This window comes from Elephas maximus, chromosome 25 (genome assembly GCF_024166365.1).
Source record: "Elephas maximus indicus isolate mEleMax1 chromosome 25, mEleMax1 primary haplotype, whole genome shotgun sequence".
NCBI lineage: Eukaryota > Metazoa > Chordata > Mammalia > Proboscidea > Elephantidae > Elephas > Elephas maximus.
Window position 1 is genome coordinate 39,028,323 of NC_064843.1, and position 17,525 is coordinate 39,045,847.

Below are 17,525 nucleotides of genomic sequence, written 5' to 3' on the forward strand. Positions count from 1 at the left end.
AAAATTTTTAATAAAATAAAAAATGCAAAACTAAATGAAATAAATTTCTAAAGTAAAATAAACAATTTAAAAATAAGTATAATAATAATAACAAAGTAAATAAAATGACACAAAACAAGAGCAGGGTCTTGCAAGACAGATGCTGACAACGTGCTATGAATTAAGGAGTCTGATTGACTCAGCTGCCTGTCACAAGGGGGCGGGGGAGGAGTAGAAAACATGCCCGAAATGTAACCTCCAGCAGTTTCTCCAGCTTGTTGTAGGCAGAGGGCAGGACGCTGGGCCCCACCACAGCCTCTCCACAAACATCATTTACATTTAAAATGTGCCAGCACCACACTCACACATTACATCTTTCAATCCTCACCACTGTCCTCTGAGGCCCACTTTCATATAGGAGTAAACAGAGGCTCAGAGAGGGTGGGTCACTGTGCCACAGTCACATAGCACTCAGCACCATCTTTTCCTCTGAATGTGGGCTCCTCTTGTTATGACTAGTCAGGCCTGCTGAGGACTTTCAACTAGGGCAGGGCATCAGGACACTGAAAAGAGCCAAACCCCATCACACACTGCCCTTAGCAGCATTTATTGAGCCCTGCTGTCTCCCAGGTGGTCACATGCATAATCTTGATCTTCCTAACATACTAATAGACAATATTGAGGCCCCAGAGTGAACTATTTTGGCCCAAGCATGTTACATAGTGGAGCTGGGAGCTGAGTCCAGGCCTGTCAGCCCAAGTCCCACACTCCCTGCCTGGCCCCAGACACCCCGAACAGCACTCCCTATGTGCCAGCAGCACCTTTTAGTGTTTCATGCCCCATTTCGCAGATGAGCATATTGAGGCACAGAAGTGGGGGATGACTTGTCCAAGGTCATTCAGCTAGTGAGTGGCAGGGCAAGATTCAGCTCAAAGGCCAGGCTGACCTCCAAGCCCATGGCCTTTGTGACAGTCTGCCGGCCTCTTGCTGCTCATCTGGGACTTGCTAGAGACAGCTGTGCCCACTTGACAACACAAGCTCGGGCTCCAGAAGGGCAGTCGTGACATTCCTTCTCTGTGTGTTCCACCCACGCGGATGTGGGCACTGCTGTCAGGCTCCAGGGAAAGTGGAGGCTTCTGGAGAAAGGGAGTGGTTTGTCCATGTGGTCTCAGCCCCCCAGGCTCGGGGATGCCTTTCTCTTGAGCTGGTGAAACAGAACCCCGCCATTCCCAATGATGTGTTGGAGCCCCCACCTCGGGCCACAGAGCAGGGCCCTGTGAATCATGGCATTGCTGCAAGAAATCAGTCTGGGGCAGGCAGTGGTGGGCCAGCCAGGGCCAGCCGTGTCCGTGTCTGTGTTCGGAGGAGTCAGCCTCACCCAGGGGAGATGAGAAACAGGCCATTCCCAATGCGATCTGGAGGAAGCCCCAAGGGTGGGTCCCTGGATACAGCTGACTGTTGCAGAGCTAAGGAAGGAGGTTTTGACCCACGGAGACCTGGGGGCACACCCAAACCTCTCCATGTCCTGACTGTGTGTCCTTTGCAAGTCAATTCCCCTCTCTAAGCGTTAAGGCCTCATCAACAGAACATAACAACAAAAAGACCAAACCCGTTGCCATCAAGTTGCTTCTGACTCATGACCACCCCATGTGTGTCAGAGTAGAACTGCTCCATAGGGTTTTCTTGGCTGTAATCTTTATGTGAGCAGATTGCCAGACCTTTCTTCCGTGGCATCATTGGGTGGGGTTTGAACCTCCAACCTTTAGGTTAGTAGTCAAGTGCAAACCCTTTTCGACACTTAGGGACCTTATCACTAGAACAATAGGGAGAATAATAGGATCAAACCACCTCCTGAGACTGTTGTGTGGATGAATAGGGAGAAGACCTGGTGTACGGTTATGGAGCCAAGCTTCCTAGCTATTTGACTGAAACATGAAATTGTTAACATTTGACTGTTTTTGACCTACAAAAATAGCACTTTCATATGCTTCACCCAGTGCTCCTCTCTCTTAAATCAGTTTCTTCCTCTCTAAAATGTGGAAAATAATGGCTCCCTCACAGGGGGATTAAATAAGGCTGACGGGCAACTGAGCTCAGTGGTCAGAGTTTGGGTTTGGGGCCAGGTAGAATGTGAATTCTGGCTGTGCGGCCATGGCAAATTACTTAACATGTCTGTGCCTCAATTTTCTCATCTGTAAAATGGGGATGACAATAGTACCCACCTCATATGTTTATTAAGAAAATTTAATCAGTTAATCCATATAAAGTACTTAGAACAGTGCCTGGCATTGTTAAATAAAATAATGCAGTTAACACCTGGTATAGAAGAATACTCAACCATAAAACCAAATCGAAAAAGAGATTCTTGTAAACCTCAGATGCCAGCCAAAATTAAATATTTAAAAAATATACATATATGTTTTTAGGAACATATATATATGTCTAGGTATATAGAACACATGTATATATATACACGTCATACATTAACCGGTGAAATCAGACACCAAATATTTCTCTAAAAATGAAGATAGGTTAGACAGTACATACACCTACTCAACAACAAAAATAGCCTGACGCCATAATAAAGTCTATTAAGAAAACATTCTGCATCCCACTTTGAAGAGTGGTGTCTGGGGTCTTAAACACTAGCAAGCAGCCATCTAAGATGCATCAATTGGTCTCAACCCATCTGCATCAAGGGAGAATGAAGAACACCAAGGACACAAGGCAATTATGAGCCCAAGAGACAGAAAGGGCCACATGAACCAGAGTCTACATCATCCTGAGACCAGAGGAACTAGATGGTGCCCGGCTACAACCGATGACTGCCCTGACAGGGAACACAACAGAGAACCCCTGAGGGAGCCGGAGAGCAGTGGGATGCAGACCCCAAATTCTCATAAGACCAGACTTAATGGTCTGACTGAGACTAGGACTCCTGGTGGTATTGGCCCCCAGACCTTCTGTTGGCCCAGTACAGGAACCATTCCCGAAGCCAACTCTTCAGACATGGATTGGACTGGACAATGGGTTGGAGAGGGATGCTGGTGAGGAGTGAGCTTCTTGGATCAGGTGGACACTTAAGACTATGCTGGCATTTCCTGCCTGGAGGGGAGATGAGAGGGTGGAGGGGGTTAGAAGCTGGTGAAATGGACACGAAAAGAGAGAGTGGAGGGAGAGAGCGGGCTGTTCCATTAGGGGGAGAGTAATTGGGAGTGTGTAGCAAGGTGTATATGGGTTTTTGTGTGAGAGACTGACTTAATTTGTAAACTTTCACTTAAAGCACAATAAAAATTATATATATATATAAAAAAAATAGCCTGATGTGCTGTGGGGCCAACTTTGCTTCCCTCCCATAAAGGATTTCAAAAATAAAAATAAATGTGTTAGCAATGTCCCGAAACAAGCAAACTGTAAGGAAAAAGACTCCTGGGTTCATCAGCTGAGAGTGGAGGACTGGATCTGAGGTGAGGAGACTGCTCCTCCACGAAGCCTGGGCTATTCTCTGGTCCGGACCGTATCTACAGTCAGAGACGGAGGGCTCTGTATCTGGCCCCAGGCCTCAGCCAGGCCCCTCTCATGGAACCACATAGCCAAGCGACAGCGTCTGTGTGGCGCACTCTGGATCGCCTGGGTAACTCGAGAGGCCCTCTGAGGTCCCAACCCTCGGCTAGCCTCTGGTTATTAACAAGCCTCTGCAGATGGCCTTTGGTCTGTGAAAGCCCTTTTGACCCCTTCTTTTTTTTTCTCTCATTTGACATATATCGCAGCCCTGGAAGAGAGGCAAAACCATCCGAGCACCCCCAAGTTACACAGGGGGAAACTGAGGCTCTGAGAGGCTCTATACCAGCACCGTCAGGCTCTGGAGCAGGCTGCCTTCCTTTACCTACCAAAAGGCACCTTTACGCCTTAGATGACTTCTGCACCCTCACTTCCATCCCGGGCTGGGTGACTTTGGGCAAGGCATATTCCCACTCTGAGTCTTTATTTTTAAAAGTATTTATCTCAAAGGTCTTTCTTGGCCCTTTCAGCCCTAAACAGTCTATGATTCTATAACACTTCTCCAGAATTTCAGAGAGAAAATGAAAGCCGTAGTGCTCTGCAAACTGTAAAGTGCTGTTTAAACAAGAGGGTGGTTAATGGCAGCATTCAATGGTTTTTCTGGAGAAGTCTTCAGTAGGGAGCATTTGCCCTGGGGGTTCTGGAATCTGGCAGACCCAGGCAACACACGTATTTGCTGTGTGGCCTTGGACAAGCCAGTCCCCTCTCTGAACCAGCTTTCTTCTTCTGTAAGGGGAGGGGACAACCATATCCAGCAGGCATGGCTAGCATGAAGGTCAACGTGAAAGGAACAGGCAGGGCCTGGACTATTCCGGGTGCTCAGGGGTTTCTGGTCCAAGAGGATATTTAGGGTCGAGGGATTACCCAGATCCTGGAGCTAAAATCCACATGCCTTGGGAAGGACTCTTCCCTCCTGCTGCAGCCCCTCTCCTCCTCCAGCCTCCACCCTGCTGCCCCCTCTGCCTGACAAAATCCTAACTCCTAGCCCTCTGATGAGGTCCTCTCAGATAACTCTGCCTGGCCACCCTCGGCAAGTCACCGACAAGACTCATTTCTATTTCTATGTCCAGGCTTTGGAGCCTCCCAGACTCCGAGTCCACATCCAGGCTCAGCCACCACGAGTTCGTGGGCAGCGACCCCTTTCTGGGCCTCTGTTCCCTTGTCTGGGAAATGGGCAACACGTGCATCATCGTGGTGACGATTCACAGCTCCGTGTACAGAGCTCCTGGTGCATGTCTGGCCCTAAGTGGCCGCAAGGATCTACTTTGGTGGCTGGGGAGAGGGGGCTGGGTGGTTTCAGACTACTGTCCCCAGGGGTGGGGGCAGTACAAGGTGAAGCAGCACCTCCTTCATGCCCGAGCTTGGCTTCAGAGCTGGCTGCAGAGGGAAAGAGAGGCAAGCGGGGCTACCTTCACTGATGACCTACTATGAGCCAGGGGTTGGCTTTCCTTTTTTCAACCAGCTCCTCGTGTAAGATGAACTCCACTGTAAGACGACAGGCAGAACGACTTGCCTGAGGTAGTGCCCTCCTGAGACACAGCACCCTCCCTCAGCCCTCGGGCCTGGTTATCACTCCTCACTCTGCCCTTTAGGGGTGTTTCACTCTCAGAACCGCGCCTGACAAGCATCTTCACCTGGTTTCACCCGGACGCCAGTGTATAGGGGGACACATCTTGTTCTGTGCCCAGCCATGGCCCCAACCTGGAAACAAGAAACCCAGGTCCTAGCCCATCTCTGCCACTGCCTTCAGCCACCTGCCTTGTCCTGGCCTCAGCTTCTCCATCTGCGTACAGGGCACAGTGCTGCCTGCATTACCCTCTACACAGGGCTTTGCAGTTTACAAAGAATTATATTCAAGCCACATGACAGGCCTCTGAAGTTGGGTACTGTTGTTCTCATTTTACAGTAAAGAAAAAAAGGCTCAGAGAGGGCAGGAAGTTAGCCTGGGTCCACACAGTAAGAGAGGCAGAGGTGAGATTTAACTCATGCGAGACCTCCTATCCTTGGTCCAGGGAGCATCCCGTTCTGCCATGAAATGGAAAGGGAAAGGGGATGAATCTTTTTTCTATTTATTTATTTAGTTGTTGTTGAGAATATACACAGCAAAACATAAAGCAATTCCAGTTTCTACAAGTACAATTCAGTGACATTGATTACATTGAGTTGTGCAACCACTCTCACCCTCCTTTCCTGAGTTGCTCCTCCACCATTAACACAAACTCACCACCTTCTAAGGTTCCTATCTAATCTTTCAAGCTCCTTTGTCAATGTGATCCAATATAGCTAGATCTTAAAAGAGCATAACGCTCAAGGCAGGCCTTTTTTACTTGTTAAGCTAAACTATTGCTTGGTTTTAAAAAGACTTCAGGGGATATTTTTGGTTTAAGGTTTAAAGATTATCTCAGGGCAATCGTTTTCAGGGGTTCCTCCAGCCTCCATGGCTCCAGAAACTCTGGAGTCCATGAGAATCTGAAATTCTGTTCTCTATTTTCCAGCTTTTGATCAGGATTCTTCTATGGAATCTTTGATCAAAATGCTCAGTAATGGTAGCTGGGCACCATCAGTTCTTCTGGTCTCCTGGCAAAGAAGGCAATTGTTCACGGAGGCAATTAGCCTCCTATTCCTCCTCCTATTCCTGACTCTCCTTCCTCTGTTGCTCCAGGTGAAAAGAGACCAATTGTTGTGCCTTAGATGACTGCCTGCAAGCTTTTAAGACCCCAGGCACTACAAAATGATCTAGAAGGTAGAACAGAAGCACTAAAGGCATTATTAGGCCAATTAACTGGGATATCACATGAAACCATGAGAAATTCGATGAATCTTTATGAGGCACCTACTGCTTGGTAAAGTAGAGGGTCAAAAAAAAAAAAAAAGGAAGACCCTCAATGAGATGGATTGACACAGTGGCTGCCACAATGGGCTCAAGCATAACAATGATTGTGAGGATGGCACAGGAATGGGCAGTGTTTCATTCTGTTGTACCTAGGATCGCTATGAGTCAGAACCAACTCGATGGCACCTAACAACAACTGTGTGCCTTTTGGGCACTGTTATGGACTGAACTGTGCCCCCCCAAAAAATGTATGTCAACTTGGCTAGTCCATGATTCTCAGTATTGTGTGATTGTCCACCATTTTGTCATCTGATGTGATTTTCCTGTGTGTTGTAAATCCTGCCTCTATGATGTTAGTGAGGTGGGATTAGTGGCAGTTATGTTAATAAGGCAGGACTCAATCTACAAGATTTGGTTGTGTCTTAAGTCAACCCCTTTTGAGATATAAAAGAAAGAAGTGAACAGAGAGACATGGACACCTCATACCACCAAGAAAGCAGCACCAGGAGAGAGTGGATCCTTTGGACCCGAGGTCTCTGCACTGAGAAGCTCCTAGACCAGGGGAAGATTGATGACAAGGACCTTCTCCCAGAACCGGCAGAGAGAGAAAGCCTTTCCCTAGAACTGGCACCCTGAATTCAGACTTTTAGCCTCCTGGATTGTGAGAGAATAAATTTCTCTTTGTTAAAGCCATCCACTGTGGTATTTCTCTTATAGCAGCTCTAGATAACTAAGAAGGCACCTTCCCTCAAAACACCCAAAGAGGTTTTCACAGATGTGGAAACTGAGGCTTGGCTGCCAAAGGTTACACATCTAGAGCAGGAGAGGGGCAGGATTTGAACCTGGGGTTACCTGAATTCCAGAGCTCCTCCCTTTGCCCCTGTTGCCTCAGATCTGTTGCTGTTGTGTGCCAGCAAGTCGATTCTGTCCCATGTGACAGAGTAGAACTGCACAGTAGGGTTTTCTTGGCTGTAATGTTTACAGATGCAGATCGCTAGGCCTTTCTCACACAGAGCCACTCGATGGGTTCAAACTGCCAACCTTTTGGTTAGCAGCTGAGTGCTTAACCATTGCACCACCAGGGCTCCTGGCCTCAGATCTAGAAGGATCAAAAAGTGTCATGCGAAGGTGGTACAGTCTTGCCCCCACCAAGCCCCGTCCCCAACAGGGCCTGGATGCCCAGGGAAGTCAGTCATGGTCTGGCTTCTCCTCATTGGCAAAATAAACCTCCAGATCCTAGGGTCGGGGGCACAGACCAGAGCCCCTCATCCTGCCCAACTTTCCCTCCACCAGGACACCCAAGCATGTTTCAAGAGAAATGTCCCCATCTGGTTCTAATTCATTTACCCTTAATTAATCAAAATGTTGTTTTGTAAGAGACACATCAGATCCAAGCATTTTTCAAGCTTTTCTTTTGTTCTTTTTTGTCTTAGAAACAGAAAATTAGGTTTCATAAAAAAAAAAAAGAAAGAAAGAAATACAGTGATGCGGGAGCCTGAGGAAGCACAAGTCTGCGGAAGCGGAAGCGAGGTCCCAAGGGTGACGGCTGGGACCGGGCAGGGGAGAAAGTCATTCCTTCTGACCTCGCAGACCAGATCAGAGGTGAGGCCAAGGTCTCAGGCATGGTGGGCAGGCTGGGGAAGAGCAGGGAGGGGTCACCCCTCCAGGCTGGCAGCTCCTCAGTGTCCCCAAGATTCCTAACACAGAGCCTGGCATGGAGGCTGCCCTTGTTGAACGAACAAGTGAATGAATGATTGAATGAATGAAACATCACCAATACCCAGGTGCCTCCAGGACATTTCTCCTGCCAAAGTTGGACCAGAATATCAAAGCTGGTCAGAACTTTGGGGATCTCATGCAGAACTTTCCAAGCAGATGCCTCATGGAAAATAGTCTCTGATGTGTAATAAGTTTGGGAAAAGTCACACTCTCTGTCCCACCTCTTTACCATGCAAGCTTTGATGAGTCCTGCAGTCAAGAAATCTGCTTAACCCAGCATTTTCCAAACCTATTTGGCCATAATTCCTATGAACGCCATGCAGAATATGCTACAAGAAGGGTTAATCTAACCCCCCTCACTCCAGTGCTAACAGAGAAACAGATGCCATGGAAGTGGGATGGGGGGTTCACGTGACAAAGGTCACACAATGGGGTTGAGGGTGGAACTGAAATCCAAAGCCGGGGTTCCCTAGCTTCAGGCTATCTCCATTATACCCATCTGATAAATGGGATCACAAGCCTCTCTCTGAAGACACTGGGCAGATGTGTGTCCCAGAGGCTGGAGATAGTTACTGTGGAAGAGGCTGCCATGAGCACCTCAGCAAACTAGGCCATTCCCAGACCTCCTCACTCAGCTCCTGGAGTGGTGGGGGTGAGTTGGGGAGTGGGGAGAAGGACTGGAATTTTTCCTTCCCTCCCTCTCTCTCTTTTCTTCTTCTCCTTTTATAACACACACACAGGCACACAGGTAAAGACGCACAGGCACACGGAGACCTCCCACCCTACTCCTCTGCTCAGCCTCCTCCCTCTGGTCTCTCCCCCAATTTTCCCGTTTCTTTTTTCTCCTGTGCCCAGCCCTGTGTCACTCGTTTTCTTCTTCTTTTATAACTGAGAAGAGTCTTAAAAATCTTCTATACCAGCTCCTCAGCAGATGGAGAAACTGAGGTTCTAGGCAGGAAAGATCATCACAGCTTAGGAGACATCTTCTCTGTGCCATGTCAGACAGATGGAGGTCCAAGGTCTGCTTCGCCACTCACCTGCTGTGCAACCTTAGACAAGTCGGCTCCCCGCTGTGAACCTCAGTTTCATCATCCATCAAATGAGGGCACAAGCAGCCTCTCCCTCAACTAGGCTGATGTGAGTGGCCAAGGACACAATGGCCAGGAAATGAGAATGACTACCACTTGCATAAGCTCACTAGGAGTCTGCTGCTCTGCTAAGCATTTCTCTCCCACACACAACATGCACACACATTTAGTCCTAAATACAACCTTCCCCATGAATTGGGTACTTAAGTTTATTATTTTCATCTTAAAGAGGAGTCAATGAAGAGAAATTTTTTTTTCTTTTCTTTTAGACCTGAGAAGGATCTTAGAGATCTTCTAAAGGACCCTCAGATGGGTAAACCAATCCTTGCAGAGGCAAAGCGACTTCCCCATGGTCACTGGCTGATAACCAGGGAGGCTTAGATTTGAACCCAGGCTGACTGGCTCCAGAGCTTATGTTCTCAACACCCCCATGGTGTCCCAAACTTCCCCCAACTCACCTGAAACCCACCCACCCCTCCACTCTGTTGGTTTCTATGTCCAGTCACAACAGAGGTTGGATCCCTTGGATCACAGACTCCCTTCCCCCATCCAATCATACCTCACAAGTCTCCCACAAGCCTCTCTCTGCTTCCTGCCTCACTCCCAGGAGTGATTTTGTCTGTGCAGGGCTTCTCACTCAAATCAACTAGAAGTCCCACAAGGGCTGGCCATTCTTCATATGGCCTTGCTCAGGCCCAACACCAAAGCTGGAGAGAGAGTAGGCACTGGGTCCTTCACTCACCCGCTGCATAACTTTAGCAGTTATGCAACCTCTCTATGTCTTGGCACCTTGGCTTTATAAAATGCTGTGACCCCTGTGTCATGAGGATATAGAGGGGATTCAATGAGATCGTGCTGGAAAGCCCTTGGCACAGGGACACATCTGACTGCTGGTTCTAAGACTGGACACTGGAGGCAAAGGGGCTGCCCAGTCCAGCCAACTCCCACTCTGCAGGGACAGCCGCAAGCCCATCTCCTGAGCGCAGCCTGCCTCTCACAGAGAGGGGCTGTGGAGTAGTACCCTGAAGTGTGAGGTCAAGGGCTCCTGGCATTGCACCCCAAGCATATTCATCACCTGAGCCTTGTTCATCCTTCCAGGGGCCCTAGGAGTCAAGATGGAAACACCGAGGTGCTTAGGGGACTGGACCTCTTCCAGGTCATCCCCAGCAGAGGTGGACTCAAGTGTCATCAAAGGAGTGGCCCACCAAGGACCGCTGCCTGCTCAGAGTGCCACCATGAGTCTGGGTCAGTGATGGGGCGGAACTTGGGCATCTGGGCTCCCAGCCCAGGGTTCTTTATGTCACCTCCTGGCTCAGCATGGATCTTGGTATGGTTTCTGAGCCACTAACTCTGTCCTCTAGTCCCTGAAACCTCCAGGATGGCACTTGAGGCTTCTCCTTTCTGCACAGAGCCACCTCCTTCTCTCCCAGCAATGTTACCAGTACGGGGTAGGGGTATAGTGAGTGTTCCCTGTCAGCCCCTTCCTCCTGGAGAGCCTCCTTGACCCAGCTTGCTCAATGGATCTCTTACTGGGTGCCCTGAGGCCTCAGTCTCCCCATCTGTAAAGTGGGACTGACATAGTATCTGGGGGAACCAATGGACCGGGGCGCCAAGCTCTGGGGTGATGCCCAAGAGCCATTTCCGGCCTGCAACTCTGTACCTCTTCCCGGCCGCCCTGCGTACCTTGCTTCTTCCTTCGGTTCAGGGCGAGCATGTCCATAGCGTGGGCGACGAGCAGCAGCAAGCAGAGTGGCGCCCGCATCGGGGCAGTCTGGTCTGGGAGGGCGCGCGGGGCTCCTGGCACCCAGGCAGCAGCGCCCGTGGGGACTCCCCGGGCTGCCCGACGGCCCGGTGGCGAGCCGGCGGCGGCGCGGCACGGGGGCTGCTCGGGGTGCACCAGGCGCATCCGCGGGGCGCGGCGTCGGTGCGGTCGCCAGGGACCCACTGTCTGCCCAGGCGCCCGCCGCTAGGTCGAGTGAGGGCGTCGGCAGAGCCCGGGCACTGCCCTGGCGGGGAGGAGCCGGCGCCGGGGGCGGTGCGTTAACCCGCTGGGGGCGGTGTCCTGCGGGGGTCGCCAGGCCGCAGCCAGCCTCTGTCCCGCTGTCCCCCCGCCCCCCGCACTGTTTTACTCACACACCGTTGCCAACCACGGAGACACAGGTACGCACACAGACAGGCAGACACACAGACACAGGCATCCAGGTACAGGTGCTCAGACACACGGAGACCCACCCCTCTTCTCCGCTCAGCATCCTCGCTCTGGTCTCACCCCCACTTTCACTGCTACTTCTTTCTCCTGCACACAGCCCTGAACCACTCGTCGTCGCTTCCTCTCTTTGTCTTTCTGTCTGTCTCCCTTCCCCAGCTGTGCTGCCTCTTCCCTCCACCCGGTCTGTTTTCAAGGCTCTATTGCCAAGTCCTTGTTCTCTCTCAGGCTAACTGTCTGTCTTATCTCCACCTCGCTGAACCTCAGCCTCCCCCTTTTCTCCGCCTCTCCCTTGGCTCCAGCTCTCTTCTGTACAGAGTGGGGTGTACGGGGCTCCCCACCGCCTGCCTCAATCTTCCTCTCTCCGCTGGGTCTCTGTCTTTCAAGAGAGGCCTGAGCCCCTTCTGGCCACTGACCAGGAATGCTTGCGGGGGTGGGGGCGGGGTGGGAGGGGTGGGGGGGCAGAAGCCTGAGAGGAGTCCCTAATCTTTGACTCAATTTCCCAGCTCCTCATAAATTCACTTGTGACGGCGCTGGGGACCTGGACTGTGTTTCCTCCAACCTTATCACCAGGACTAGAAGCAGCTGGTTGGATTTAACTCTTTCAGAGCCAAATCCCTCCTCCTACCCAACTCCTACCTCCTTTGTCCTACCCACCAAAAACAATAGCAATAATCATAATGACAGGTATCATTTTTTAAAATTATACTTTAGATGAAGGTTTACAGAGCAAACTAGTTTCTTATTAAACAATTAATACACGTATTGTTTTGTGACATTGGCTGCCAACCCTAAAACATGTCTACACTTTCCCCTTCTCAACCTTGGGTTCTCCATTACCAGCTTTCCTGTCCCCTCCTGCCTTCTTGTCCTTGCCCCTGGGCTGGTGTGCCCATTTAGTCTCGTTGCGTTTTACAGATCTGTCTAATCTTTGGCTGAAGGGTGAACCTCAGGAGTGACTTCAGTACTGAGATAAAAGGGTGTCAGGGGCTATACTCTCAGGGCTTCTCCAGTCTCTGACAGACCAGTAAGTCTGGTCTTTTTTGTGTGTGTGTGAGTTAGAATTTTGTTCTACATTTTTCTCCACCTCTGTCTGGAGCCCTCTATTATGATCCCTGTCAGAGCAGTTGGTGGTAGTAGCCGGGCACTATCTAGTTGTGCTGGACTCAGTCTGGTGAAGGCTGTGGTAGTTGTGTTCAATTAGACAGCTATTGTCTTTGAGATCCATGTGCTTGGTGTTGTGCTAAACACTTTTGATGTAACATAATATTACGAACAACCCAATGATGTCCTATTCTTATTAGCTCCATTTTATAGGAGACGAAAGGGAAGCTCAAACGGGCTGAGTGACTTGCCTAAGGTCACACAGCAAGTCAGCAATCTGTCTGAGTTCAGTGCCCACCCTCTTAACCACCATGCAGGGCACATTCTCATTAGGAGGGATGGAACCCAGAAGTCTTGGAGGAACTTACCTTTGACTCTCTATTGCTGAGCAATTGTCCTTCCTTTTTGTGAAGTGTGTGGACTGATTAAACAGAAAAGGAAGGTGAATGCTGGTGTCTCCTTCTCCAATCCTTTCTCCCCAACCTTAGTGAGTGCTGCAGAACCATGAGGGAATCTGAGGGCACACCACGGGGAGGGAAATGCATGGGGTGTAGCAGTCGAAGATGCCAGGCTGTTCCTTCATGGGGCTCCATTACCACCATAGACAGCATCCTGTGAGAGTTTGACAGAATGTCAGAGCCATCCCATCCAAACCTCCATTTCATAGACAGGGACTCCAAGGTCTTGGGACTGGGGGTGCCTAGCTCAGGCAGCCCAGCAAGTTGAGGTCAGAGCCAGGATGGGTATACATGGGGTCCCAGCATATTCTCCTCCATTGTGGCCTACAAGGCTGTATTATTCTGATTTCTCCAATCTCTGCCCCCACTCCCCACTACCCCACCTTAGCCCCAGAGACCTCGACTTCTTGCAGTATTTCACAACCACCTTTAGGGCCCTCACACCTCTGAGCTTTTAGTGTTTTTCAACCTCTCCATGGAATGCTTGTCTATATCCCACCCACCCTTCTCTACACTGACTCACTAAGGACCCAGCCCAGGCATGCCTCTCATCTAGTAAGCCTTCCCTGATTCTCAGGCCAGGCCCAGTGCCTGCTCTGGGCTTGAAAACCCCCTTACCACAGCCTTGATCACTCCAGGTGGTAAGTGTGGATGCGTCTGTTCCTCCTTCGAAACTGTGAACTCTTTGAGGCCAGAGATGGGGCTCCAGAGCTCAGCACATGATTGGACACAGATCAGATGCTTGGCATGTTTGTTGAATGGATGAATGAATGAATGGATGGATGAATTCTCCGATCTAAGAGTTCTCCAATCTGTACATGGAATGCAGGTGCTTAAAGAAATGAAGTGACCCCAGATGATCAAGCCTTAGGAAATAGGGAAGTCATCTTCCATCAAATCACCCCCCAGTCTTGGAACTTCCAAAATCCAGAGGGGGTAAGCCCCATGTGGGCAGGGCTGGGGAGAAGCAATGTGCATGGGTGCATAGGTGCATCATGAATGTATTAGTTATCTAGTGCTGCTATAACAGAAATACCACAAGTAGATGGCTTTAAGAAACAAATTTATCTTTACAGTCTAGAAGGCCAGAAGTTTGAATTCAGGGCTTCGGCTCCTGGAGAATGCTTTCTCTCTGTCAGTTATGGGGGAAGGTCCTTGTCATCAAGCTTCCTCTGCTCTAGGAGCTTCTTCTCACAAGGACCCCAGGTCCAAAGGATGCGGTCCACTCCCGGAGTTCTTTCTTGGTGGCGTGAGGTCCCTCTGTCTCTCTGCTCACTTCTCTCTATTGTATCTCAAAAAAGATTGACTCAAAATACAATCTAATCCTGTAGATTGAGTCCTACCTCATTAACATAACTGTCTCTAATCCTGCCTCATTAGCATCATAGAAGTTAGGATTTACAACACATAAGATAATCACATCAGATCGCAAAATGGTAGACAACCACAGAATACTGGGAATCATGGCCTAACCAAGTTGATGGACATTTTTTGAGGTACACAATTCTATCCATAACAGTGAGTCATGCAGAGACTTAAAGGTCACTATGGAAGGGGCAGGGTAGACCACATGCAGGAGGTGCAAAGCATAGCTGCCCACATCCCGTTGGCCAGAACGGCCACATGGCCACACCTACCTGCAAGGGAGGCTGAGAAATATAGTTTAGCCATGTGCTGGGGAGAAAAAGCAGAAGGGTTTAGTGGCTATCTGGCGAGTCTGCAACATTGGGGCACCCTCATTTCTTGCCCTGGTGATACAGTAGCTCCTTCTTGCCTGCATTTGCTCTGGCCCCTGTAGGTGCTTCTCTGTAAGCAACCAGAGGACCTGGATTTTCCCTCCAGGTGAAGCTCAAACTCCTTAGAGCTGCAAGGGCTGAATGATGACCCTTGCGAGGGTGACCAATTGTCCTGATTTGCCAGGGAATGAGGAGTTTCCTAAGATACGTTTTCTTTCTTTTTTTTTTTTAATTGTACGATTCTATTTATTTTTTTAAATTTTATTTTTGGTGAAGATATACTCAGCAAAATATACGTCATGTTCAACTATTTCTACATGTGCAATCCGGTGACATTAGTTACCTTCTTCAAGTTGTGCCACCTTTCTCCATATCCTTTTCTGAATTGTTTTACCATCAACACAAACTTACTGTCCCCTAAGGTTCTCATCTAGCCTTTCAAGTTGCTGTTGTCGATTTGATCTCATATAGATAATTCTTTAAAAGAACCTAATATTCGAGGTGGAAATTCTTTTCTAATTAATCTAAACTATTGTTTGGTTTCTCGACTGGCTGCTTCCATAGGCGTTGATTGTGGATCCAAGTAAAATGAAATCCTTGACAACTTTAATATTTTCTCTGTTTATCATGATGTTGCTTACTGTTGCAATTGTGAAGATTTTAGTTTTCTGTATGTTGAGGTATAAGCAGTCGAGAAATCAAATGACTTATTGTATCGGGCAAACTTCCTGCAAAGGACCTCTTTAAAATGTTAAAAAGTAAAGAAGTAACTTCCAGAGCTAAGGTGCACCTGACCCAAACCATGATATTTTCAATCGCCTCATATGCATGTGATAAAAGCTGCACAAAAAATAAGGAAGACCAAAGAAGAACTGATGTCTCCGAATTAAGGTGTTGACGAAGAATATTGAATATACTGTGGACTGCCATAATGCTCCTTAGAAGCAAGGATGGCAAGACTTTGTCTCATATACTTTGGATATGTTACCAGGAGGGACTAGTCTCTGGAGAAGGACATCATGCTCAGTTAAGTAGAGGGTCAGTGAAAAAGAGGAAGACCCTCAACGAGATGGATTGACATGGTGGCTGCAACAATGGGCTTAAACATAGCAAGTATTGTGAGGATGACACAGGACCAGGCAGCATTTCATTCTTTTATAAAAAGGGTCACTATGAGTCGGAACCAACTCCACTGCACTGAACAACAACATTGTTTGGTTTATGGGATAGTTTCGGTTTAAGGTTTAAAGATTTCATCAGGACAATAGTTTTGAGAGAGGATCATCCAGCCTCAGTGACTCCAGAACTTCTGGATTCCATGAGAATTTGAAGTTCTGTTCCACATTTTCCTGCTTTGATCAGGATTCTTCTACAGAATTTTTGACCAAATTGTTCAGTAATCACAGCCAGGCAACATCCAGTTGTGGTCTCATGGAAAAGGAGGCAGTTGTTCCAGGAGGCAACTGGGCATGTATTCCAGTTCCTGGAACGCAATTTTATCAGATGTGTAGCTTTGTGTAACCACCACCACAGTCAAGATGCCTAACTGTACCATTACCACAAGACTCCCTCATGCTATCCGTTACAGCAACACTCTCCCCTATTCCTAACATCTTTGGTGGTGTTGTTGCTGTTAGGTGCCGTCAAATTAGTTCCGACTCATAGCAACCCTATGTTCAACAGAACATAACCCTGCCCAGTCCTGCACCATCTTCACAATTGTTGTTATGCCACTGTGTCAATCCATCTCCTTGAGAGTCTTTCTCTTTTTCACTGACCCTCTACTTTACCAAGCATGATATCCTTCTGCAGGGATGGGTCTTTCCTGCCAACATGTTCGATGTATGGGAGACGATGTCTTGCCATCCTTGCTTCTAAGCAGTATTCTAGCTGTACTTCTTCTAAGACAAGATTTGTTCGTTCTTCTGGCATTCCATGGTATATTCAATATTCTTTGCCAACACCATAATTCAAAGGTGTCAATTCTGCCTCAGTCTTCTGTATTCATTGTGCAGCTTTTGTCGCATACATATGAGGTGACTGAAAATACCATGGCTTGCGTCAGGCTCACCTTAGTCCTCAGAGTGACATCTTTGCTTTTTAACTCTTTAAAGAGGTCTTTTGCAGATTCGCCTAATGCAATACGTAGTTTGATAGCTTGACTGCTGCTTCCACAGGCGTTGATTGTAGATCCAAGTAAAAAAAAATCCTTGACAAATTCAGTATTTTCCCTGTTTATCATGATGTTGCATATTGGTCCAGTTGTGAGGATTTTTGTTTTCTTTATGTTGAGATGCAATCCATACTGAAGGCTGTGGTCTTTAATATTCATCAGTAAGTGCTTCAAGTCCTCTTCGTTTTCAGCAAGCAAGGTTGTGTCATCTGCATACCACAGGTTGTTAATGAGTCTTCTTCCAATCCTGATGCCATGTTCTTCTTCATATAGTACAGCTTCCTGGATTATTTGCTCAGCATACGGATTGAATAAGTACGGTGAAATGATACAACCCTGGTGCACACCTTTTCTGACTTTAAACCACACAGTATCCTCTTGTTCTGTTTGAACGACTACCTCTTGGTCTATGTACAGGTTCCTCATAAGCACAATTAAGTGTTCTGGAATTCTGATTCTTCACAATGTTATCCATACTTTGGTATGATGCACACAGTCAAATGCCTTTGCATAGTTAATAAAACACAGGTAAACATCTTTCTGGTATTCTTTGCTTTCAGCCAAGACCCATCTAACATCAGCAATGATATCCCTCATTCCATGTCCTCTTCTGAAGCTGGCTTGAACTTCTGGCAGTTCCCAGTCAATGTACTGCTGTAACTGCTTTT

General features: G+C 48.2%; 1 protein-coding gene across 2 annotated transcripts in view; it reads right to left on the reverse strand.

Annotated features, from left to right (window-relative positions):
* The window catches only part of RSPO4 (R-spondin 4), a 58,268-nt gene extending 47,326 nt beyond the window's left edge, over nt 1-10,942 (reverse strand). For both annotated transcript variants that reach the window (XM_049869219.1, XM_049869218.1), the window contains exon 1: nt 10,864-10,942. In XM_049869219.1, the coding sequence (XP_049725176.1) occupies nt 10,864-10,942 (79 nt within the window). The remainder of the gene's footprint in view (nt 1-10,863) is intronic.
* Between the last annotated feature and the right edge of the window lie 6,583 nt (nt 10,943-17,525).